At 51.4% G+C, this 25,471-nt stretch overlaps 2 protein-coding genes across 4 annotated transcripts; one reads left to right on the top strand and one right to left on the bottom strand.

Moving 5' to 3' along the window:
* Positions 1-374: 374 nt before the first annotated feature.
* SLC51B (SLC51 subunit beta) lies at positions 375-8,825 on the top strand. The gene is made up of 4 exons (XM_070420822.1): positions 375-664; positions 4,391-4,602; positions 5,748-5,838; positions 8,493-8,825. Exons 2-4 carry the CDS (start codon positions 4,482-4,484, stop codon positions 8,689-8,691), a joined length of 411 nt encoding a protein of 136 aa, XP_070276923.1. The 5' UTR covers positions 375-664; positions 4,391-4,481; the 3' UTR covers positions 8,692-8,825.
* RASL12 (RAS like family 12) lies at positions 6,911-24,524 on the bottom strand. 3 transcript variants are annotated; one of them, XM_070420787.1, is made up of 6 exons: positions 24,300-24,524; positions 21,806-21,862; positions 16,168-16,341; positions 14,286-14,359; positions 13,411-13,601; positions 6,911-10,722 (listed from the first exon to the last, which is right to left on the bottom strand). In XM_070420787.1, the coding sequence occupies exons 1-6, from the start codon at positions 24,400-24,402 to the stop codon at positions 10,347-10,349; spliced, it is 975 nt and encodes a 324-aa protein (XP_070276888.1). In that variant the 5' UTR covers positions 24,403-24,524; the 3' UTR covers positions 6,911-10,346. The 3 variants fall into 3 exon arrangements, with proteins under 3 accessions (XP_070276888.1, XP_070276909.1, XP_070276899.1); XM_070420808.1 differs by lacking the exon at positions 16,168-16,341; XM_070420798.1 differs by lacking the exons at positions 21,806-21,862; positions 24,300-24,524 and adding an exon at positions 17,614-17,811.
* Positions 24,525-25,471: the final 947 nt, after the last annotated feature.

The raw sequence follows: 25,471 nt of genomic DNA, 5'->3' as shown, positions 1-25,471 counted from the left end.
GTTTGACCTGACCTGCTTCCTCCGTTCTGTGCCACTCACACAGCCTCACTCACTTGCCTTGCCTTCCCCACCCCTTGCCCTCCAAAGGTCTTCTTTTATGGCTCCTTGTGAGGAATTCCTATATGGCCCTGGCCTTCACTGTGAGAAAGAACAGGCTATCAAAGGCCGGGCTTGGCTCCCTGCTCTGTGGTTAAATATTGATGACACCAGGAGGCAGAGGCCCGGAGAGAGCACACCATGTACCCCCTGCGGTGCTGGCACCCCAGACCGGGGTCCTCTAAGCCCATTCCTCGGGGATGGCAAGAGGGTCTGGATGTTTTCTCTTTACTTGAGGCCACCATATAAGAAAGTGAGCACTGGGCTCCTGGTTCTTTAAGCAATTAAAACCGGGTGGAGCCTGTTTGCCACCCGAGGCCACTCATTCAAGAGGTCAGTCACCCCAGAGTAGCAGAGAAGACTCCAGGCCTGGGCGTGTGCTAAGAGCAGAGCTACCAGATGGGATGGGCTGCCACAGACTCTGCACTAATCCCAGGTGACAGCTGTGTGGAGAGCTCAAGTGCAAAGACCATCCTGTGCTTCGGTGAGAGGAGGAGGAAGAAGACACAGCAATCAGTGCTGCTCCCCAAAGCAGATCAAGGCTGGCCCCAGGAGCCTAGGACCCAGGGTGAGTGTCTCTAACCTGCCATGGGAATGAGTGACCAGGGTCTTCCGTAGGAGTCCCAGGCCAGTGGCAGATGGTTAAGCTCTGTTTAAAATGCAGGAATCTCCCGGAGGGGCCCAAGGAGACAGGACAACTGAACGCAATGTGATATCCTGGGTGGGATCTGGGAACAGGAAAAGACATTCATAGAAAAATAAAATCCAAATAACTCATGAAATGTAGTTAATTTTTTTAAAAGCAGGGATATTAACAGGATGCTCACTCTAGAAGGAAACTGGTGAAGTGTTCTGAGGGGAAATGTGTCTTTGTTTCTGGGGCATCGAACACAGTCCGGAGGGCTGACTCTCAGTTCTGGCCTTGAGTCCGACATGTCATTTTGTTTGTTGGTATATGTTCGTTATAATAACATTATCATATTTAAAACACACATTCCCCTATGGGATCAGCCAAGTTTGTACACTTATCAGATTGGCTCCGACACCATACTGTCTTGATTACTGCAGTTTTACAGGAAGTCTTGAAGTCTGATAGCGTCAGTGCCCTAACTTTGTTCTTCAATATTGTGTTGACTATTCTGAGTCTTTTACCACACCATGTAAACTTCAGAAACATTTTGTCGATACACATAAAATAACTTGCTGGGATTTTTATTGAAATTGCATCGAATCCATAGGTCAAGTTGGGAAGAACTGACATCTTAATTAGTTTTATTAATTAAACACGGAAAATTGGAATTGTTGTCTCAAAAGCTATAAATACTATACATACATTTTAAAATACATTCAAATATAGAAAAATATATTTAAAATATACATTAAAATATATACATTTAAAATATATAATAATTCTATGTGTTGTTTTCATGAAGGCAGTGTGTACTCATGAGAAATGTATAGAATACAGAAGTATTCAAAGTGTTCGCATGTGTCTAGGCCCCATCCCACCTTCCGAGAGGGAGTCAGTGTTTGGTTTCTCGACCTTCACACTCTTCTCTGTGGGTGTGGGGAGGTCCACATAGGCAGCAGGGGCCTATGGGCGATGTTACTAATTAATCCAGGCACTCCTGCATCTGAGATTGGACAGAAAGTCACAACCCTTCTTAGCAAGTGCTCTGGACAGACAGTTGGAACTGAAAACAGATCACATTGATTAGCCATCCCTATAACTTTGTCTTCTCATTATTCAGTATATATACACATACCCCTCAACGGATAGTGGGTAGTATGCCTCGGAGTCCTCGGAAGTATAAACAAGGTCCTTCTTTCCCCCTGAATTCCATCTCCGCCTCGACACGTGAATGGTCGTTCACATGTGAAAACATTTCCCCTCAAAACCTGTAGATGTTTCTTGTTTTCTCAGAGCCTTTGCCATGGTTCTCAACCTTGGCTGCACATTAGAATCACCTGGGAATCTTTTTAAAATCTTGATTTCTGGGCCCCACCCCATAACAAAGAAACAGAATTTCCAGAGGATGAGGCCCAGAAAACAGGATTTTAAAAAGATTCCCAGGTGATTCTAATGTGCAGCCAAGGTTGAGAACCACTGCTTTAGAGTCTGATGTCAATTAAGTCCTTATTTTAGCACTGAGTTTGTCTGCTTGCCATCCAGTTGCTTTTTAATGTTTCTGGCTGGGCCTCCAAAGGCTACTTCGGAAGGCAGTGTGAGTAGGGGGACTGGAGATAGCCTGGGGCCTCTGTTGTTGTTAGCCACAATGACATGTTTCTATGATTGGTTTCTTCAAAACCCTTCTCTTCTTTTATTTTTTTTTAGTTCCTTTTATCTCCCTTCTTGTTCTCTTTTTCCTTTTCCCCCAGAGAGAACTGTTCTAATGTGTTTAATGTGTCTTTTTTTAAGTGGGTTTTTTAAATGTGTTGTTTTGTGTACATATATTTTGTATTTTCATAAACAGTATGGCATGTCCTCTATGATCCTTAGCGATACTTTTTAAAAAATATTTTTTTATTAATTTCAGAGAGGGAGAGGGAGAGATAGAAACATCAGTGATGAGAGAGAATCTCTTGCATACCCCGCACTGGGGATCGAGCCCGCAACCCAGGCATGTGTCCTAACTGGGAATAGAACTGTGACATCCTGGTTCATAGGTCAATGCTCAACCACTGAGCCATGCTGGCTGGGTATTAGGGATAAATTGTCTCATATATGACACACTCAGTAGCAGAGTGGCTGTGTACACTTACTGTGATTAATTTGCTCTCTAGATGGCTGCCTCATCCTACACTCCTGTCAGTACATGAGGCCATGGCCTAGAACCTCAAACACATGACATCATTCACCTTTCCAACTATGATGATCTAATGTATGTTAACTGGTCTTTAATTTTTAACTTTCATCCTTCTGATTACCATAGAGTTTGAGCACTTTTTCATATGCTTGCTAGCCTTTTGGGTTTCCTACCTTGTAAATTGCGGTTTAGATCCTTTACCCATTTACTAGGGTTCCTGTCTTTTTCTTATTAATTTGCAAGAATTCTTTGTGTATCCTAAATATCAGTCTCTTCCTGGTTTTAAGCATTGCAAGTATCTTACCCCAATCAGAAAAGTGTTAGTTACTTTATTGATGGTATTCTTCAGTGAACAGATAATCTTATTTTTTGATAACATCAAATTCATCAGTTTTTTGTTATTGAATGATTTGAGCTTTTATGGTTTTGTTTAAAAAGTTTTACCCCACTTCTATTAACTTTACATTTTCCCCTCTTACATGTGGGGTCTGTTTTGTATGTACTGTTTGCTGGGTGCACATCCAGTCTTCCTTTTTCCCACACAGTGAGCCAGTTCCCGACACCTACTAAACGCTCCTCCTTTCCCTGCCGATTAGTAGAGCCGCCTTTATTATACGTCAAGTTCCCATGTGCACATAGGTCTCTACGAAATTCCTGTTCTGATCCCTTGATATAGTGATGTGGCCTTACGTCAACATCCAAAGTTGGAATTGTTCATTATTTATTACTAGATTTCAGTATCTGACTTAGTAAACACAGATTGCTTAATTTGCTTTGTTTTGCGGGGATAGAAACAGGCTGAAATTAATGAAAGGCTGTAGCCAGGGAGCATGGATTCAGTTTCCTGCACTACTAACGACAGAAAACAATTCTTATAACATGTCCCCCCCCACCCCCCCAAAAAAGAAGTTATCAGGGGGCTGCTGAACTGAGAGCAGCACTGGCCAGGCAGGCCTGGGGGTGGCAGCGAGGAAAGTGAGTTGCCAGCTCTCGGCAGCAATAGCTGACAGCTCCCCTTTTCTGGTACTTTCTCAGCTCTGGGTGGCAGGCATGCCAATCCCCAGATAAGAGACTGTGACAGGCCCAACCTTTGTTATGTGGGTCCCGTGACTGGCTACCACACGAAAACCAAAGGCAAGGGATGGGACAGTTTGCTAAGGAACCAGGGTGAAGGGAGCCGTGGCTGCAGGAGCTGGATGGGGAAGCTGAGCAGGCAAAAGCGGAGGATGTCCCCTGCGAGGGTCCCACAGCCCAGCAGTGGCTTAGCCCTTCCCGCTCCAGGTCGGTGCTCTTCCCCACGCGTGATGGGTTTTAATAAAGACTTGAGTGACTCCCAAGTCCGTGGTCTCTGCCTCTCCAGGCCCCCACTGCTCTGGACCAGCCTGTTCTGGTCCTGTAACTTTGGGCGAGAGGAGAGTTGGGTTTGGGCAGGGAGGGGAGCTCCGGCTGGGGTGGGCTATGGGTCATGCTTTCTGCTTTGTTTCCAGGGCTCTGCAGGGCTTTGCACAGGAGCCAGCACCTAGGAGGCCAAGAGGGCAGCTGAGGGGCCGAAGGGGCCTAAGGACTTCGTCGTCAGAAATGTACCCCAGCCAGGAGCAGGGCATGCCCCATGGTGAGGGGGTTACCGGAGCCCCAGCTGGCACTGTGGTGCCTCAGGAGCTGCTGGAAGAAATGCTTTGGTTTTTTCGGGTAGAAGATGGTAAGTGGCAGGGGACTGGGGAGTGGGGTGTGTGCTCTCAACACAAAACACAAACTGGACTCTGGCTGAAGCCCTGGACACGGTCCCTTCCTCCACAGCAGGCTGCACATTTGCTTCAAAGCAGCTGAGGGGTCTCGGTACCCAGAAGGGTGTAGTTGAACCTCACGGTCCTTTTCCCGGGGCTTGGTCATTCATTTGCCCACCCATTCAATCATTCACAAATATTTAAGTTCCTTCTGTGCGCCAGGCACTGTTTTCAACACTGAATAACACCAAAACTCTCTTGTCTTCATGAAGCATATGTTTTTGTGAAAGGGAGAGAAAATAAATAGGATAAACATCAGAATGCCTAGTGCGTTGGTGATGAGTTGGGTAGTGGCATTTTGTTAAACGCTCTGGATGATTCCAGGAGTAAGAGAAAAAATAAGGGGGAAAATGAAGCAGAGAAAGGGAATAGGAAGTAGGTAGCAAGGGTAGGTAATGTGGTCTCTCAGAAGGTGACATTTGAAGAAAGGCCTGTAGGAGGTGAAGGACTTAGTTATGTGGGGGAAGGCCGTTCCTGGTAGAGGGAACAGCCGATGCCAAAGCTCTGAGGCTGGATCCTGCCTCCGTTCAGTACAGTGTGGCCGACTCTCGGTTATCTAGACTCAGAGTAGCCGCTTTATGTATTATCTGTGGGCAGTTCTTGAATCCATTTTCACTGCCACCCTTCTTTCCTTCCTTCCCTCCTTTCCCCTCCTCCATCCCTCCCTCTCTTCTTGTCCCTTGGTTTCTTCCTTCCTTCCATTCCTGGCACTGCCCAATGCCTCCAGGCCCTGGCAAAACTCTGAAGGTTGTGAAGTTTATCTTGACTCACCCCTCCCCACCCCCCTATCATCCAACTGCAGTGCGGGCCCCTTTAGATTAGGGCTGTTCCAAGGCAGAGATCTTGCCCTCCTCCTCCCCCGCCCACTCCTACCCCCCCCCCCCCCCCCACACACACTGGAGTTCCTGCAGGGTGGGGGGCTCATCTTCACCTACAACACCTGATCCACAGCAGGGACAATGGATGGTGGGAGCTGTGTCTGAGCCCAAACCCCAGGTGTCAGGGGGCCTGAGGGGCACCAGCCTCTGCTCAAGTCTCTGCCTTCTGTGTCCCTCCCCAGCATCTCCTTGGAATATTTCCATCTTTGCCCTGATGGGTGTGGTGGTCGTGATCAGCATGGTCCTCCTGGGAAGGAGCATCAAGGAGAACAGGTGAGGAGATGGCCGGGGTGGCCTCTGGAAGGTGGGGCCCTGCCTTCCCCAGGGAAACCTAGGGAAGGGTGTCTATGGGCCTTGGCTGTCCACCCGTTGGGATAGTAAAATGCAGCCTTCAGGGTCTTTTGAGAACCCAGAATTTTTGGAAAACTAGCAACTGTCCCCAGTTATCGCCTGCTGGCCCTGGCCAGGGAACAGGGCAGGGGCTGGTATGTCTCAGAGGCCAGGATCTCTGGCTCTGGAGTCACAGGGGCCAGGGTTCAAGTCCCAGCCCTGTCACTCACTAGCGGGGCAGCACACTCAATACTTCTGAACCAGTTATCCCTATAAATGTGGTAGCAACCAATTCTCCGTGGGGAGTGCTCAGTGGGGGCTACTGCAGAGGAAGGGATGCTGTTAAAGGGGAAAGTCCTGCCTGCTCCCAGGCCCAAAGCAGGGTTCCGACAGAGCCCTGATATCAGTTGCGGCTCCTGGGGTAATTTTATAATGACAATACTCCTCAATCCTGGATGAACCCAAAATCACCGGAATATTAAAAGCTCAGAATGCTGGGCCTCCTTTGGAGACACATAGGGGCTGAGGTGAGACCGGGACAGTGGCATGTGGTTAAACTCTCTGGATGGGTCCAGGGCTAATGTTTGAGATCCCTGAGGGCAGGGACCACATTTGATTCAACGCGTTTCCCCCAAGCCCATGGTCGGCAAACCACGGCTCGCGAGCTACATGCGGCTCTTTGGCCCCTTGAGTGTGGCTCTTCCACAAAATACCACGTGCGGGCGCGCACGTACAGTGCAACTGAAACTTTGTGGCCCATGCGCAGAAGTCGGTATTTTGTGGAAGAGCCACACTCAAGGGGCCAAAGAGCCACATGTGGCTCTCGAGCCGTGGTTTGCCGAGCCACAGTTTGCCGACCACTGCCCCAAGCAATTGGCACAATGTGTGGACCTAGAAATCACTCCATAAATGCTTAGCTCACTCATCCCCACTAATTCATTCACGCATTCAACAATTGCTATATACCCATCAACCATCACATCAGTAACTTTGAAACAATAATGAGACTCTCTCCTTCAAATCTGTATCATGTTTTGTAATTTTAAAAGCACCTTCACATTCTCTTATTTGATCCTTAAGACAGCTCTGTCAGGCGGGACAGGCACAAGTTTTTAATTCTCGTTGTACGGAATAAGGTCATTAAGGATGCATGGAAGGGTTGGCCTAACTTCCCTGCTCTTCCTCCTATGCCATATATTACATCATCTACCTTACTGTTCTGCTACCAAGTCAGAAAGAAATAACCCCATAGTTCACACTGAGAACTAGTCACTGTGAACTGCTGTGGCCCCATTCATCATTCACCCCACAGATACGGGCTGAGCACTTGCTCTGTGCCAAGCTCTATCCTGAGAGTGGAAGCCACACTAGTGGCCAAGGTAGTTCAGCCTTGGCCTTATGGAATCTACAGATTGGTGAGGAGATGACGGTAGTTCAAAGTGACAGATGATGACTGTGGGACATACAGAGTTTTGTGGGAGCACAGAGCTGGGATTGGGGGCCTTCAGGGCAAAGAGATGGTAGGCGGGCTGCCGAAGCCTCCAGACCAAGGGCAGCACGCACCAAGCTCCAGGTGGGAGGGAGGGCCTGTGTGGCTGTCGTGTGGGGTGTGAGGAGGGCTGCAGAGGTGGGAGAGGGAGGACAAGAGGTGCCAGGACCCAGAGTGTACACACCCTGAGGGCCATCCTAAAGAGTTCAGCTTCTAGCTCATGAGAAGGGCTTTGCACAGGGACATGAAAGGTTCATGTTTTAGCAAGATCATTCTGCATGGAGGGCCCAGAGGGGTGACGCCTCTAAGGGACTCTGCCTCTCTCATCCTGTTGGGAAGCATCCCCCTCAGCAAGGTCAACTCGGAGCCACGGTGTCTGTCCAAGGAGCGGCAGACACTGAGCTGCACCGCCACCCCAGGGCCCACGCAGAGTCTCTGGGCAGTCAGCTCTAACCACAGCTGGGTCCCTCCCGCATGGCCAGGAAGTGTACCTGGAGTAAAACCACCCCAGAGGGAGGATATTTGGGGGAGTTGTTGAAAGGAAGGAAAGCTGGATGCCCGATTAAGGAGGTGGGCAATAGGGAGCCACTGAAGGTGCTTGAGCTGGGGAGTGACGTGTGCACACCGGGGCTTTAGAGACATGACTGGTGTGTTTACGTTGGTTTGGAGACGTAAGCACCGAGAGGCTGGAAGATTATTTAGGAATGCCCTGCAGTTTGCCTGGGGTGTGGTGTGGGGTGACAAGGACCTGCACTAAGTGAGATGACAGTTCTGGGATCGGAAAAAAATGTGATTTGGTGAAAACACAGGACTCAGAGTCAGGGGACTTAAATGCATGTCCCAGGAATGTGCTTCTTTGAGCCACATTTCCTCCGCAGGAGGAGCGTGAATAGTTGAGCCATGAGGATTTGGTGAGAGGCACGGGCAAGTCTACTCTGTGTCTCTGCTGAAAGAACATCAAAACCATCTCCTCCAACAGTTCCCAGGACAGCCTACTGGGTCTTCCCCTCAAACGCTCCAACGCATCTGGGAAACCCAGGCCTCCCCCAGCCACTCAGTACCCCCGGCTCAGGGAACACACGCTCAACAGTGTTTTCTTTCCCCCCAGAAAGCAAAAGAAGCTGCCACGGGAAAAACCAACTCCAGAAGTCTTGACTGAGGCCGGAACCAAAGATGACAACCATCTGAATATCCTAAGAGAGACTTTGCTCTCAGAAAAGCTAAACTTGGCCGAGGTGGACATTGAGTTAAAAGAGAGGAGCATGCCAGCAGTCTTCCTTCCAGACCCACGAGAATCTGAGAGCTAGTGAGAGGGCAGGGCAGGGCCCCCATGTTGTGAGCAGATAAACCGAAAGAAGTGCCATCAAACTAAAATTCTGTTATGGGGGGGGGGGAAACCCCCCAAACCACTTTTTTATTAAAACGCTTCTGAATATGGGCAGTTGGAATTGCATAGTTTGTTCAAATGGTGGTGGCCCCACATACGGGGCTGGGGGCACGAGTGCAAAACGCACAGCCAGCCTGCAGGTCAGGAAGCCCGGCCAGGACTCCTCATGTGGCCCAAGGAGGTCCCAGCCTCTGACCTCTGCTTCCCTCTATAGAACGGGGCTGAAGGCTGGGTCAGGCCTGCTGTTTTCCATCCAAGCTCCTGGAATTGCTGACAGGGGAAGGAGCAGGATTCGGGCTCAGAACCCCCTTCCCAGCCCTTCCTCCCACTAGGGGCCTCTCCTTTATCTGCTTCTCTGCTGAGGGTCCATGAAAGACTTCCTTTGGGCCCGGGGTCCCATGGTACTAAGAGTTAGAACCTAGGGGACACCCTGCCTCTGAGACCCTTCTCTTGCTAACCATGGGACCCCAAGGGAGGGTCCTGATCTGTGTCTGAGCCCCAGTGTTGTGGTCTAAGCTGTGGGGGCAACCCCAAACAATTTATGCAAAAATTTGCTTTAAGAACCAAAAATGCTTCAGATTCTATGGTACCAAAGAAGACTTGGAACACTCAGACCCATTATGAAGGGTACTGGGTCCTGCTGAACCAGACTACAAACCGGCATACTGTTTCCACCTATGGACCCAGGGCAGGCTAATGGTGCCTGGATGTCAGATACTGCCAGCCGTGGGCTCCCTGGAATCCTGAGTCCTCGTCACTAGAGAGAGTAACTTTGTTCTGCAGCTTTGATCATTATACTAAGGAGGCTGGTCCCGACTATGGGCTGAGTCCTTCAGTTGAGGATGGGAAGATAAGGGGGCCCTGCCTTCTGGTGAACAATTCTAAGGTCCCCTTCACTGGACACCCACAGCCTCTCCCTCTACCCTCCTTAAGCGGCCAAGCACTGGAATAGCCCCTCCTGCGACTTTGCTTCTTACAGGATGTCCCCTAGGTTTAAACTGGATGTTATTTAGAAAAACTGGGGGGTTTGTTGCCTGGGGCTTCTGTGAGATCAGGAGACAACGGGAGGACCAGACTCTGGCCCCCCAAACCCTGCACCCACCCTGCCCTCCCGTCCACCAGGTGCTCGAGGGCCTCGGCCTGTCCTTCCTGCAGGATGTCCTCAGGCCTACACTTATGCCAGGCCTCCTGGAGCGGCCCACCCAGAGCTGTCCACTAGGGGCCACATCTGGCTTGGCTGGAGCTGGAGCAGGAAGGAGTGATACCACAATGGACACTCAATTTCCTCCTGCTTACGGCTGACTCCAGGCGTCTGGGCTGTCCCAGGGGGCCGTTTTCCTTCAATGGCAGGGAATGTCCTGGTTTCCACAGAAACCAAGGCCCTTGGAATAGGAGCAGCATTCCTGCCGTCCCTCCAGCTCACACATTGAACTGGGTGTCCGGGACACTGCTTGGTGCTGGAGCAGCGGTCAGCTGTCCACCAGAGGGCGCAGGCTATTGTTCCATCGGAGGGAAAGCCAGTGGCCAGAGGTCAGCCACCCGCTGCAGCCCTGCGAGGCTCTCAGCCTAGGATCCTCAGAAGATCTTGAAGCCCTTCAACAGGGTCAGGGTGGGTGCCTTGCGCTTGCTCTGGGCCCGGGATGACTTCACAGTGACCAGCTTGGCCTGGGCTACGGTGGGCATCTCCTTCAGGCTGACGGTGGAAAGGGTGTTGAAGGTGCAGCTGGCCAGCCCATGACGGGCAGTGAGCGGGGCCTGGTGGGGCAGGGCCCTCTCCTCGGAGATGAAGAGGGGCCGGGCCGGGGAGTTCTTCTCCAGCTCCCGCCGTGCCTCCCGCACTGCCTCATGGAAGACGTGCTGCACGTGCTCAAAGTCCAGGCAGGCCGAGACCTCGAAAAACAGGCACCCAAACCTTCCCGCCAAGGCTGCGCCCTCTGCCTCGGTGACCTGCCTGGTGGGGAAGGAGGGCGAGGTGAGGTCAGGAGCAGGCGTCCACGTCAGGCAGGCCTGGGCCCACACCAGGCTCCCACTTCCTAGCTCGGTGACTAGGTCATCTTCATCTCTACAAGGTTTAGCTTTCTCACCAGTAAAATGGGATAATTACATCTGCTCTCAGGGTTAAGAAGAGTAAGAAAGACAATTTGCCTAGCACAGTACCTGGCAGAGTCAGTGCTCAATAAATGGTGGCTGATGTCACCAAAGCCAGAATTTAGGAGCGAGGTTGAGGGTGGGAGAGAAGCTAGCCAAAGGCCCTACCTACACCCTGCCTGTGGCTGGAGGAAGACAGCCATCCACATCCCTACCCTCTACTCCCATATGGGGCCCTTGGTCAGGACATGAGCCACCCTCAGCCGTCCCTCGTGGGATCAGCTCTTCAGCTCTACAAAAAGGCAGTGGTTTGGACTGACGGGTGTGAGACCACAGTGTCTACAGAGGCGTGGAGGGCCAAGGCACTCAGGATGCCTGTGGTTGGCAAAGCTCTCAGGGCTCGTGGGGAGTTTTGTCTGCCTGCCTAGGGGACGGGCAGGAGAGAGAAGGGTGACAATATTCATGTGGAGTGGGGGTGGGGGGGGAGGAGAGAGGGAGCAGCACCTACTCCCAGCTTCATCCCACCTCCCAGGATGGTGGGAGCAAATATTTGCAAATGGGAAGGTCCTGAAATCGTCTGACCTGGAAGCCCCGGGAGTCAAGGTGAGAGGGGAAAAGGCTGGTTCTTGGGCAGGTCAAATGTCCAGAAGAGGGAAGGGACAGGATGTCCCTGCCAAGGTCCAACGCCTGAATCCTCCTGACCACCTCCCATTACTGAGCTGCCCCACCCACCACTCCTGAGGACAATGGCACAGCCCACGCGATGAGAGGAGACACTAGGGTGGGTACTGGTGGGAACAGGTTTATGAGCCAAGGTTCATTTGGCAGGAGCAGGGGGCTGGGAGTGGGCTAGCTACCCAGGGCAGTACCGGATAGAGTGACTGGGACAAAAAGGGTCAGGGGCGAGCACCTAATCCCGCCCCCACCCAGGGCTGGTGTCCTGTCACTGCTTCCTGAGGTGCCTCTTGTGAAAGAATATTTAGTATTATTTACTTTTATAATAGACTTGAATCTGAAACTTTGTCATCGTGGGGCTTGAATAATGAACTTTCAGGAACAGGAACCCCATGCATGATGCATGCATGTGTGTGAATGGGTCATGCAGGCAGGTAACATCCTTTTTCTCATTTTGTTGGAGCCTGGTGAACATTTTATCGGTGGTTTGGGAACCGCTGCTCTAAACCACATTTAGCTGCAAGACAATCATGGGAGGCACCGATCAGCGCTCAGCTCCCAGTTAGATTAACGACGCCCATCAGAGCCTGACCTCCTGAGCTAGGGACCTGATTGGAGAAGGAAATGGGGATTCAGGGACTTGTTCTTAGGGAACGGATGCTGCTTCACTTGAGCCTATGTTCTTTGTTATTTGCTCCCAAACCCTTTTTAGACAATCTATTTGGCAAAGATTGGGATCAAAATAACGGTCTGTTTTTTTTCCTCAAAATGAAAACTGGTTTACCTCAATCCAGTCTTCTAGGCTCTGGGGGCTCTGTGGATCATTTTGGCTTTAAGATCACACAACTTTCTTCATTCCCTGAGATGGAATATGTCTGGGTCTGAGGGCCTGTCCCCCTTCATGAGACTGGAACCCCTTTTCCCACTGTCCATCTGACCTGTTTAAAACAAAGGGTCCCCTCCTTGCCACCACCAGTCAATGCACCCTTGGGGCCTAAGGAATCAGGAGTGGCCATCCATGAGCAGGGAGGGACCGGTGGAAGGCTGGCAGAAGGTGCCATACCTTGCAGGTGGACTGGCCACATAGGACGAATGTCAGTACGAATGCCAGTGAGATTACTAGTACTTACCAAGTGGAGGCATCATAGTCTCAAATTCTTCAGGGCAGACAGGCAACTTAAATGTGTGTAGAGAGTAGAGGAAAGCCACAGGGAGTGGTGAGGCCTGTGGTCAGCTAGAAAGAGCATGCCCAGCCCCAAAGCATTCCAATTCCAGGTCTCCTAAGATACATGAGTATATACATGGCTGCAGTATTCGATGGTAATCTGCTCTCTGGTCCAGTCAGTAACCTCTGATCCAAGTCCAACCCTTGCGAAGAGAACTGCCCTCAGCACAGCCAGCCGTGGAAGTGAGCCTGGGGGCTGCGCTTGGGTGAGGTAAGAGCTGGTTGGACCAGGGCAGACTCCTTACCCAGTAAACTGGAGTCTCCTTCCCTGGAATTGGAATTGGGCACAGAATGACCAGCCCGCTGCACTGAGTGGGGACAGAAGGTCATATAGACTCAGGCAAGAAAGGGTGAGGCCGGCAGAGACCACAGAGCCCCAGGAGGAAGGAAGGAGTGGCCTCTCTCCTGACTTTCAGGGTCCAGCCCCTGTGCTGCCCAGATGCCCCTCCCTTCCTGTCCATGGCTGCCTAGAAGACCACACCCTTACAACATACCCCCCTTTATCTAAAACTGCGCTGCGCTGCCAGCCTCTACCTCCCGAACTCCTCGAGATTACTATTCTTAGCAGCCAAATAATCCCTGAAGATGATACCCAGGCTTCACAGATGAGGACCGTGAGCTCTGGAGTTGTGGGACAACCGCCGTGCTCACCTGTACTGGGCCATGTCCAGCTTGTTGCCCAGCAGCAGAGCCGGGTAGTTGCGCTGCGTCTCCTTCGCGTGCAGAGCGAGCAGCTCCAGGTAGCTGCTGCTGCCCTCGAAGCTCTGGCGGCTGTCAACGCTGTAAACCACCAGGAAGGCGTGGGCCCAGTTCAGATAGCGCTCACAGTTCCTGGGGGTGTCCTGGGGCAAAGGAGGGACGCCCCGGTCAGGGACAGAGGAGGTCAAGGCGAAGGCCTTCACCTGGGCTACCCCGCGGCACCTCCCCACGCTCCGGGTCTTTGTATATTGTTTCCCAGCAGAGCCCTTGTCAAAGGGGCACTTGAGTGTGGGTTTGGCGTGGTGTGAAAGGAGACATTGTCTTGTGAGCCTCCCTCCCACCACCCAGCCAGAGACTTGGAGACCTTGGCCTCTGGGGCGCAGAGCCAACACTCTGGCACGGTCCCTAAAGAGACCTGGCTGTCTCTGGGCACTGCTGGTTTGGGGTCAGGTTCATGGTACTCTTTTGGCTTCTGAGAATGAGTGGCATCCGGCCTTGGCAGGAGGTGGTGAGAACACAGGGAGATGTGTGTATTGGGGGGGAACTTGGGCCGAGGGGAGCCTCTGTGTAAACATGTGTGCGCACCTGTCTCCACGTGTGCACGAGCATCAGGCCCCAGAGCACAGGATCTTGGAGCTGATGCCCTCGATCATCAAGTCTCCCTGGGCCCCACCCCTTTCCTTCTCGTTTGGCAAATGAAGAGATTCAGGCCAAGAGAGGGTCACACAGCAAACGAGCTGGAAGGGGATGTTCCCATCTGAGGCCCCCACTGTGGGCCAGGACTTCTCAGGAGGCTGCACTCTCAGCTGCAAGGGGGGTAAGGTTACCAGGTCTGCAGTGTCCATGACCCTCAGGTGCACATGCTGCTGGTCCACAGTCTCCTCAGAGCTGTAGGTGTCTTCTGCAACACAGAGAGTCAGCCGGGTTAAGGGTGGAGCAGGCCACCACGCTGATAATGGGCAGGGTCTGAATCCCAGCTTCCCTCTGGGCAGCGCTGGGGGCCTGATCCAGGGCTGGCTGAGCCGAGAGCACTGCCAAGGCCTTGGCTCTCCCCACATGGAGGGCCTGAGCAGAACCCCCACCCAGGAGAGACTGCTCCCCCTGTCAGGGCTCAGAGCAACAGAGGCCACTCGCAGAACAGGCCACAGGGGACGGGATTGCGTTCTGGGCCCACCAACCATGCTGGCAGGAGGGAGTGTGTGGCAGCAGAGGCCTCAGGAACGGCGCTGCCAGCCTCTACCTCCCGAACTCCAAGCTTCTCCACCCTCTTCCCCTTTAACCACAGAGGCTGGCCCACAGGAAGCCCCCAAGGACAGTCCTCCTGTCCTCAGGGGGAGCGCCCTGTTTAGAAGTCCCAAGAAGGTTGTTTTTTTTTTACTTGTTTTTTAAATGTTTTTATTTATTTATTTATTTATTTATTTATTTATTCATGGAGAGGGATAGAAACATCAATGAGGGAGAAACATCTATTGATTGGCTGCCTCCTGCACCCCCCCTACTGGTTATCGAGCCTGCAACCCGGGCATGTGCTCTAACCAGGAATTGAACCATGACCTCCTGGTTCATGGGTCAACCACTTAACCACCGAGCCACACCAGCTGGGCCAAAGAAGATTTTACAAATAATTCTTGTCAAAATAATAGAGGAATCTGGTAGTCGAAAGTTTTAGGTTGGAGATGTGGAATCAAACCCCACTTCAGCTACTTTTTAGCTATGTGACTTGGTCAAGTCATTTCAGCTCTTTGAAAAGAACTGTTTCCTCATTTTACTTTATTTATTTATTATTATCATTACTAGAGGCCCGGTGCACAAAAATTTGTGCATTTGGGGGGGGGGGGTGTCCCTCAGCCCAGCCTGTGCCCTCTCGCAGTCTGGGACCCCTCGGGGGATGACCACCTGCTGGCTTAGGCCCGATCCCTGAGGGATCGGGCCTAAGCTGGCAGTCAAACATCCCTCTGGCAGCCCAGCAGCCCTTCAGGGATGTCCACTTGCCAGCAGGGAGCAGACCTAAGCTGCAGCCTGACATCCTTAGTGCTGCTGAGGAGGCAGGTGAGGCTCCCACCACCACCACAGTACTGACAGCCGTCAGCCTGGCTTGTGGCTGAGCAAAGCTCCCCGTGTGGGAGCGCACTGACCACCAGGGGGCAGCTCCTGCATTGAGTGTCTGCCCCCTGGTGGTCAGTGTGTGTCATAGTGACCAGTCATTCCCAGTCGTTCTGCTGTTAGGGTCAGTTTGCATATTACCCTTTTATTATATAGGATAAAGGCCTGGTGCACGGGTGGGGGCCAGCTGGTTTGCCCTGAAGGGTGTCCTGGATCAGGGTGGGGGTCCCACTGGGGTGCCTGGCCAGCCAGGGTGAGGAGCTGATAGCTGTTTGCAGGCTGGTCACACCCCCTTCAGGGTAGGGGTCCCGACTGGGGTGCCTGGCCAGCCTGGATGAGGGGCTGATGGCTGTTTTCAGGCTGGTCAAGCCCCCCCGCCCCAGTGGGGACCCTCACCCCATGGAGGTTTGGCCAGTCTGTGTAAGGGGCTCATGGCTGTTTTCAGGCTGGCCACACTCCCTTTAGAGTGGGGGGTCCCCACTGGGGTGCCTGGCCAGCCTGAGTGAGGGGCTGAGGGCCGTTTTCAGGCTGGCCAAGCCCCCCGGCGACGGAAGCTCCCAGCCTCTCCATTTTTTCTTTTTCTTTTTTATTCTGGGATTTATTTACCTTCTATAATTGAAACTTTGTTGCCTTCAGTGAAGCTCAGAGCCGGCTGCGGCAGGTGGGAAGCTTGGCTTCCTCCATCACTGGAGCAACCAAGCCTCCTGCTCGCTCCAGCTCCGTGGCTGCCGGCCGCCATCTTGGTTGGGTTAATTTGCTCTGATTGGCTGGTAGGCATGGCTTAAGGCATAGCAAAGGTACGGTCAATGTACATGTTTGTCTTTTATTAGATTAGATTATTATTATTTATTTTATTATTTTGTTAATCCTCGCTCAAGGATATTTTTCCATTGATTTTCCAGAGAGAGGGAAAGACAGAGAGAAACACTGATTTGAGAGAAACACATCAATTGGGTGCCTCCTGCAGGAGCCTGACCACACCCGGGCCAGGGAAGAGTCTGCAACCGAGGTACATGCCCTTGACAGGAATCAAACCCAGGACCCTTCAGTCTGCAGGCTTTCTGTCCACGGAGCCGAACAGGCTAGGGCTGTTTCCTCATGCTAAATGTTTTCTCATTTTAAAATGGGGATAAGATTGATAACATTGGCTAATTGTTTTCAAGCTTTTCCTTTGTGCCAGGCACTGTGCTAAATACTTGTCCCTGCACTATCTCACAGGGCTGTGAGGACTGGATGGGTCGCTGGTTAGGGCCCTGGCCCTCCACAAATAACTGGTAAAGGACAGTGGGGACCATGGTGCTCTAAAGTTTACAGAGCAGGCTCACTTATTTTTACTTTAAAAGAATGTTTTTATTGACTTCAGAGAGAGGAAGGGAAAAAGAGAGAGAGAGAGAGAGAGAGAGAGAGAGAGAAACATTAATGAAGAGAGAGAATTATCAATTGGCTGCCTCCTGCATGCCCCCTACTGGTGACCGAGCCCAAAACCCGGGCATGTGCCCTGACGGGGAATCGAACCATGGCCTCTGGTTCATGGGTTGATGCTCAACCACTGAACCACACCAGCAGGGTTTACTTTTTATTTTGAAATAATTCTAGACTCATGTAGAAGTTACACAACAGTACAGAGAGTTCCTGTGTACCATCCCCCCAGCTGGGCCAAATGAAGTTTCTGTGTAAACATGTGTGTGTACCTGTCTCCATGTGTGCACAAGCATCAAGCCGCATCCTCCCATTGTTAACACCTTACATAACCATCCTCCCATTGTTAACACCTTACATAACCATCCTCCCATTGTTAACACCTTACATAAGCATAGTACAATGATCCAAACCAGGACATTGACATTGGTAGCACACTATAAACTAAACTACCCATCTTATTTGGATTTCATAAGTTTTTAATTTTTCAGTTCTCATCACCTTAAACCTGAGAAAGCAGGAAGTGTCCGAGAATGCAAAGAGGACCTCGCTGCCATATTGGCCATCACTCTCCCTACCCCCAACCTAACCCCATGTCACTGGCCCACGTGTATGTGTGTACCTGGTCCTTACCTTTCCCTTGTGTGCCCCCAGTGCCCCAAGTGACCTCAAAGAAGACCCCTCTGGGCAGAACTGGGGCCCTCTCTGTCTTCCTGGCAGCAGTCACTGTGAGAAGAGAAACCCCTTAACCCTGGCCGAGTCAAATACTTCTCTCTGAGGGCCACTGGCAGCCAACCCAGGCCTGGACACACGCCAGGTCCACTAGCAGCCAGCAGGAATCACAGACAGCTCCCGTCCCCAGCCTGCTTTGGGGACTTGGATAAATGCCGCTCTTATTCAAAGACAAAAAAAAAAAACAAAGCACAAAAAAACACGAAACCACATCTAATGGAAAATATGCCCCAAATGTTTAACTATATTTGGTGCAATAAGAACTGCCCCTAGATGCCTACATCTCGTTCAGATTTTCCGGCCCAAGTTGTCCGATGCACCCCTTTTAGGTGCTTCACAGCTCCTGTTCCCAAACAGGCACCGGCTCCTGCCCAGTCCAAGGAAAAATATTAGCCCACCCCTGGGCCTGGTCTCCCTAGTCCCTGATAGCACAACGGCCTCCCGAGGTCGCTGTTAGCTCCACTACAGAGAGATGACAGGGAGGTGAGGCCCAGAGAAGGAAGGACACGTCCATAGCCCACAACACCTACCTATAAAGGAACCTGAACTCACGTCTTCTAGGCTGGGCTGCCTCCCCACAGGCACCCCCTCACTCCCTTTGCTCAGTGGACCCGTCAACTTCCAGCTCTATCTGGGCAGAGTACAGGGGAAGAGCAGAAGCTCCCAGCCCAGCTGAGGATGTGGAACATGCATGGTGAGCTGGAAGAAGCTCAGAGGTCATCTCACCCACTTTCTCCCACTCTGGCGGGGGCGGGGGGGGGCCTCCTTTCCAAGTCACAGCGATGTCCTTTCCTCCCATCACCTAGTTTCTGTCCTAAGGGCAGTCTGGCATCTTTACACACATGGACCTCATAACGTCTGGTTCTAAATAACATTCTGTGGACTTTAATGCTGAGAGAAGAATCTTTTCCCAAAGCATTTTTCTCTCATTTACAGTAATCATTTTCTTTTAAAAAAAATATTTTTATTGATTTTTTTACAGAGAGGAAGGGAGAGAGAGAGAGAGAGTTAGACACATCGATGAGAGAGAAACATCGATCAGCTGCCTCCTGCACACCCCCCACTGGGGATGTGCCCACAACCCAGGTACATGCCCTTGACCGGAATCGAACCTGGGACCCTTCAGTCCACAGGCCGATGCTCTATCCATTGAGCCAAACCAGTCAGAGCAGTAATCATTTTCTTAAAGGCACCAAAGGAGGTCAGGTGAATGTGTATAGGATGATGCCTCAGAAATGGGGACGATGTGCTTGCTGGAGCAGAATGAGGGCAAGATAGAAGCCATCACTCTGCCCCGGGCAAGCCAGGTGAGATGGCCCCAGCCCTCTGCAAGAGAATGTTCTCTTGGAGACCCCGCCCCGTCCTGTGGCACTCAGCACAGGCAAAGCCCTTTCACAGGCACCGAATCTCTCAGCTCCTACTGGCTCTACCAGTCACAATGCCTAACAAGGCACAGACAGAACAGTCTATTAGTCACCTCTTCCCAGACGGGGAAACCAAGGCTCAGAGAACTCAGTGCTATGCAGACCTCTGCCTCCAGGCCCTCTATAGCACAAGGCTTAGTAGAAAGCAACTGGTTTGGTGTCTCATCTTGCTTTGAACCTGAGGTTCTCCATGATCTTAGGCAAATCACTGCCTCAGTTTCTTTATCTGTAAAATGGGGTTAATAATAGACACTGTTCTTTAAAGGACAATCCTAAAATCAAAATTCAATTCCATGTCTATAAGTACCTGTGTTGTACCCAGTACTGTGCCCCATGCTGGACATGGGGACAAATACAGGTTCCCACTCGCCAGAGGCTCCAGGTGAGCTCAAGCTCTTGGAAGATCTTTGAAAAGGGGAAAGAGTGGTTCTCCATCTCCTGATGCTAACTCTGCCCTTGGATGCGCAGACCTTTCTCCATAGAAGGAAAGGCTGTGGGGTCCTGGGGTCCCCACTGTTCTGGAACCAGCCATGGGAGCGTGGCTGAAATGTTTAGACAGTGAAACAGAACCTCCATGAGTGGCACTGGCCTCCCGGAATGTCTGAGGGGAGAGCATCTGGTCATCTCTCCAGCTCATAGGCGCTCAGGGTGGGATGACTAAGCATTCCGGGGCTGCTGCCCCCCACACAGTCTGACCATGCATTCCACTACCAGGTCAGAACTCCAAAATTACTCAACCAGGAAGCTCACAACACCACGAGAATAGGCTCCTCGGAGGGACCCTGCACAAAGGGTATAGGCTGGAGGCGGTTACCAGGTAAAATACAGGATGCTCAGTTAAATCTGAATTTCAGGTAGGTAGCGAATAATTGTTAGCATATGCATGTGGCATTAAGCTAGGCAGACTGTCTTTTGAGGCACCATCCTTTAGAATCCCTGTTGTCCCTTCGCAGACACTCCCGCTTGTATGCCTTTCCTTCCCGCCTTCTCCCCTCGCCTCCCCTCTCCAGTTCCCCCCACTCCATCTGATTTCATGTTCTGGTTTCTCCCATCACTTGCCCCGACCAGCACACAATCGCATCCTGTGTCCCACTCCCATCAGCATTGACCTCTGCTAATCAAAGGGCTCTCCTCAGATCTGCTGTGTGACCTTGGCCCAGAAGCCTCAGCTCCTTGGCTATTCCCTTATGTAGCATGGAGGGGCTGTCAAAGACTGGTGGTCAAGCCAAGCTTTGAGGAGCAAACTCCTAAGCGGCTGTTGGCCAGTCACTGGCCTGGCACTCCTGACTTAACCAGGGGAGCCCTTCCGGTTTCTCTGTTCAACACCCTGGGGTTCTGTGTAAGATCTCTTTACCCAAGTGGTTCCTTACCCAAGTTGGCATATTCACTGATAAACCTCCTGGTCAGAAGAAGTCTGCTACTCAAGGAAATCATTCTAAAAACTATTGGCCTAAATAGCCCCGAGGTCCTTTCTCGCTCTGACACTGGGATTCAACATTCCAGCCTGAGCTGGGGGGCTGGTGGGCACCAATGGGCTAAGCAGTCCTTTCCTCCAGGTGTCACGGGGGCATCCCATCAGATGCCTGCTGCAGGAAGTGCTGTACTGTGCAGCTTTTCAACCTGCGCTCCAAAGCCCTGGGTTTGCTCAGGGCTCCTGGGGGTACCACACATGCTTTATTCCGTTATTATGAATGGGGAAAATATCCAAGACTGCAACCTTCATTTTCAAAAGGCAAAGAGATCCAGACAACTCATTTTCCTTAGTGCACAGTTTACAATAACAAATGTTATAAATAGGTTACATTTATACTAATAAAATTCTGCTCTTATTTGTTTTAGATATCGGGGTTCCATGTAAGTGGTCATTTGAGATAAAGGTCCTGCTGCTAAAAGTAATTTTTAGAAACACTGATCTGATGAACTTGAGGGAATCTCAACCATCATAGATAGGAAGCCATTGGAGGAGGAAGGAGAAGGAAGTGAATATGTACTGAATGTCTACTGTGGGTCAAGTACTAGGCTAGCTCTTTCCTGTGTTACCTCTTTCGTTGTCACAGTAATTCTCTGAAATAAGTGTTTTTATGTCCATTTTACAAATAAGGAAACAGAAGCTCAGAGAGGTTGGGTGACTGCCTTAAGTTGCACAGCCAATATGTGGCAGAGTCAGGATTCAAACTCAGTTCTGACTGACACCAGAGCATCCCTTTTTCCAATATACCATAAGATGTCAATAAAACAAGACTAGTTATTTGTATGGTTCAAAAGCTGGTTCAGAAGCCAATTCCACTGGAAATTTTCTCAAATGTCTTGTCCAGCTTTTCTGGAAAAGTGCATTGAGTGACCATCTTGAAGAACAACTAAATGGATGTGGATATTCTGCTATGTTTTATTTTATTTTTTTAAAGTCTCATCATACCTCATTTTTTAGGGCAAATCACACAGCTCTCGGAATTTGGCCAACCCCCAAGTTGTCTGGGGTGGGCTGTGGAGGGAGTATTTCTAGCACTTAAAACATTTGCCTGACATGGGCTGAATCATCCTGGTGGCTCCTCCCCTTTGCCTCCAGATCTTTGATCCTGGTCACACCTGGGCCCACCACAGGGCAGGTGTCATGGGAGAGGGTAGATCCAAGTGGGGCACAGCAGGAGGAATAGGAAGGAGTTCCTTACCCAAGTTGGGGTCATATTCACTGATAAACCTTCTGGTCAGAAACTTCACGGTCAGGGCTGCAAGAAGCAGAAAGAAATTGACTCACAATCAATGATTCTCTCTCATCATTGATGTTTCTCTCTCTCCCTTCCTCTCTGAAGTCAATAAAAAGATATTTTTTTAAGAAGGAAGGAAGGAAGGAAGGGAGGGAGGAAGGGAGAAAGAAAGAAAGAAAGAAAGAAAGAAAGAAAGAAAGAAAGAAAGAAAGAAAGAAAGAAGTTGGCTCTGTCTCCCCTGCTGGGTCTGGCTGCTGGCCCTGGAGGCTGCCCCTTTCATTTTAGGAAGGCCTTATCTAGCCTCTGTGACCCCTGGCTGACACCAAGCCCGAGTCTCTGGGGAAATGTGGCTGGAAGCTGAGTGGTTGGTTTGAGAGGCTCAGAAGAAACCAGAAATATGGGGAACTGTGTCCCTGGGATTTTTTATTTTGGTGGCAAGAAAAGCAATAAGAGACAAGTCTAAGGGGTGTCTGTGAAGATCCAAACTAAGGAGTCAGGACCCATGCAACCCCAACTGAAAGAAGATATCTCCCACCCTGGACAAGTCCCAGAGATTCTGAAACGTGCGGCATTTATTCCAATTTTGGCTACAAGACAAAGAGAGAGTAAGAGCCAAGTTGATCAGTGGGTGATCCCTGGGGGCAATATGACCCCTTGAGGGCCTGGGATTTGCAGGCGAGGTCCAGGCAAGATCTGTGTCCTAAGTAAACACACTTTAGTCCTCAGCCATTCACATCTCAAGTCTTGGCTCTAGGGCCTCCAGACTGGTCATGGTGCCTCGCAGAATGTAAAACTCTAGAATGAAGTTATCCCCAGGTGCAATGCATTAAGAGCATTCTGATTTTGTTCAGAATTTAACCACAGAAAGCCAAGGGCCAGCCAACTATTTTACTGAACTCTTAAAAAGTAATGAGATATTTTAAAGAAAATCCTGAAAATTCTTTCCCAGGATTCCTATCAGTGTCAGTTTGCAAAGTAATACCCAGGGAATACATATTTTTAAATTTAGATTCCTTTATTAACGTAGCCACTGGCTAAACTGTACCAGTGACACAGCTCCGGATAACAATTTTATTTTCAAAGGGGAGAAGGCAAATCTTTTCTGTTGGAAAATGTGATTCAGAAGCATCCCTCTCTGAGCCAGAGGGCTGGCTTTAAACGTAGAGAGGAAGCTCCCAGTGAGCCCTAAAAACACCCCGGGGGGAAGGAAGCAAAGGCGAACTGAGACCATGCTGGCCCTTCACTAAAGGCTGTAACTGGAAAACAGCCTGTGAGGAGCCCCTTCTCCCTTCCCACCTGCAGCTGCCTTGGACTGTAAGTGGCCGGGGGAGGGCTGGGCCCTTTTCCTGGGTCTCTGTCTATGGCAGTGATGGCGAACCTTTTGAGCTCGGCGTGTCAGCATTTTGAAAAACCCTAACTTAACTCTGGTGCCATGTCACATATAGAAATTTTTTGATATTTGCAACCATAGTAAAACAAAGATTTATATTTTTTGATATTTATTTTATATATTTAAATGCCATTTAACAAAGAAAAATCAACCAAAAAAATGAGTTCGCATGTCACCTCTGACACGTGTGTCATAGGTTCGCCATCACTGGTCTATAGTGACTCCCCCGCTCCTGCCCCCTTGGATCCAGGTGGGTGAGAGCTGCCAGGAATGGTGAAGACGGAGTTCAGTGTTGATAGACATGATTTCAACGCGAACCAAGATCTTGGTTTGTCAAGGATGGTCCTAGCCCTGGGACCACAGTCCAGTTTGTTGCCAGAAAGTCAAGAGAGGGATCTGGCTTGAAACAAATATGTTTGATAAGAATGCACACTTTACCCCCAAATCCCAGGGAACGGAGGAAGGGAGTGGGGAGCATGGCCTGGGAAGTCCCACTAGCCAGTGACTTCTACCAACTCCCTTCAAGGGCCAGTGGCTCCTGCACCTCCAGCCTAAACCAGGGAGTAGCAAGGCTGTGACTAAGCTCACAGGGGCCTTGGGCAGGGGTAGGGGGGTTAGGGGGGGATAGTGCCCAATAGGTCCTTTGGTGTCATGCACCACAGCTGACTGCTGGCCCCAGGGAGAGGTGATGGGGGTTAGGGGGAGACCAGCAGAGGTCTGGGAGACACAGAGATGGACAGAAGGGAGAGAAAGCTGGGGTACAGACATGGAGCACAGAAGCACAGTAGGGAGACACAGAGGGAGAGCCAGGCAAGGAACAGAAGACAGATGAGAGATGGAGGAGCTGAGAGCAAAGCAGAGAGAGTGCCAAGCAACAGAGTCATACCCAGGGAATATAGAGAAACCGAGGCAAAGAAGAAAATCAGTGTCTTGCCCAACTCACTGGGTGCAGGGAGCCCCCAAAGCCAGTGGAAGAGTCTGCCCTCAAGCCCACAGCGCCCGGGTCCCTTCATCTGCTCCCCGGTCCCCCCCTAACTCCCATCCCTCCCTGGCACCTGCCCCACTCACCGGACTTGCCCGCTCCGCGGCGCCCCAGGATGGCCAGGTTGACCTCGAGGGGCGCGCTCTGCTGCCCGCCGCCCGCGCGGGGTTTCCCGAACACGGAGGACATGGCGACGCCGCGGAGAGGGACTCGGGTCCTTGGCCCAAAGGTCCCAAGCAGCCTGCCGGCCCGTCGGGGCCCTCGGGGGCGACTCGCAGGCTCCCTTGGCACTCGCCACTCGGCCCCGTCGAAGTCCGCGCCCGGGCCGCGCGCGCCGAGGGGGCAGGGTTCCCGCAGCTCGGCCCGAGGGGGTGGGAGGAGGGGCCGGTGGAGCCCAGCGGGCGGGGCGGCCCCGAGCTCCGCCAAACTCCTTGTAAGGCTGCGGGAGCACCCCGCGGGGCGCACCCCCCCCGCAGAAGACGCGGGGGGGGGGGGGGCTCGCAAAGCGCCGGTGCACCCCACCATCCTTGGCCTCGAGGGCCGGGGTCTGCTGTCACTGCCCGGAGCGCGCCCACACCCGGCAGGGAAGGACAAGGACCAGAGGGAGCGAGGCCCTGGGTAGGGCGATAGAGGGGAAGTCTGTTTCCAGCCTAGTCTGAACTTCCACTCACTCTCTCCTTCCAGCAAGAAAGCCCCTCCCTCCCTTTGTTCTACCCAGCTTCCCCCCCCCCCCCCATGCTGCCTCCTCCGGGAAGTCTGCTGGGTTCAACTCCAAGCCTTGCCCCTTTTCTAGGTCACAGCCAGCTCAACCTTGGCACACAACTTCCAGGGCCGCCTTACCCTGCCCTTGTGGAGACCCTCAGGCATCACTGCAGCACCAGGCGGGACCCAGGCTCCTGAAGGGGGAGGATGAGACCTCCTTACTAATAGTTCATGGCCAGTGTGGGCTCAGCTTCAAGAACCGGACCCATCCTGCATTACAGTTTGCTACCCGATCAGAGCTAATGAGTTGCATGTGTTAGTAGCCTAGAGTGTAAATGGGCATTTTATTTGTCCTAAAACAGTGGTTCTCAACCTTCCTAATGCCGCGACCCTTTAATACAGTTCCTCATGTTGTGGTGACCCCCAATTTCATTGTTACAAATTGAACATAATGAAAGCATGGTGATTAATCACAAAAACAATATGTAATTATATATGTGTTTTCCGATGGTCTTAGGCGACCCCTGTGAAAGGACCTAAAACCTGGCACACCTCT

This window comes from Myotis yumanensis, unplaced genomic scaffold, assembly GCF_028538775.1.
Source record: "Myotis yumanensis isolate MYYU_CA2020_CCGP unplaced genomic scaffold, mMyoYum1.0.hap1 SCAF_1, whole genome shotgun sequence".
Taxonomy (NCBI): domain Eukaryota; kingdom Metazoa; phylum Chordata; class Mammalia; order Chiroptera; family Vespertilionidae; genus Myotis; species Myotis yumanensis.
This window is presented reverse-complemented; position numbering and strand designations above follow the sequence as displayed.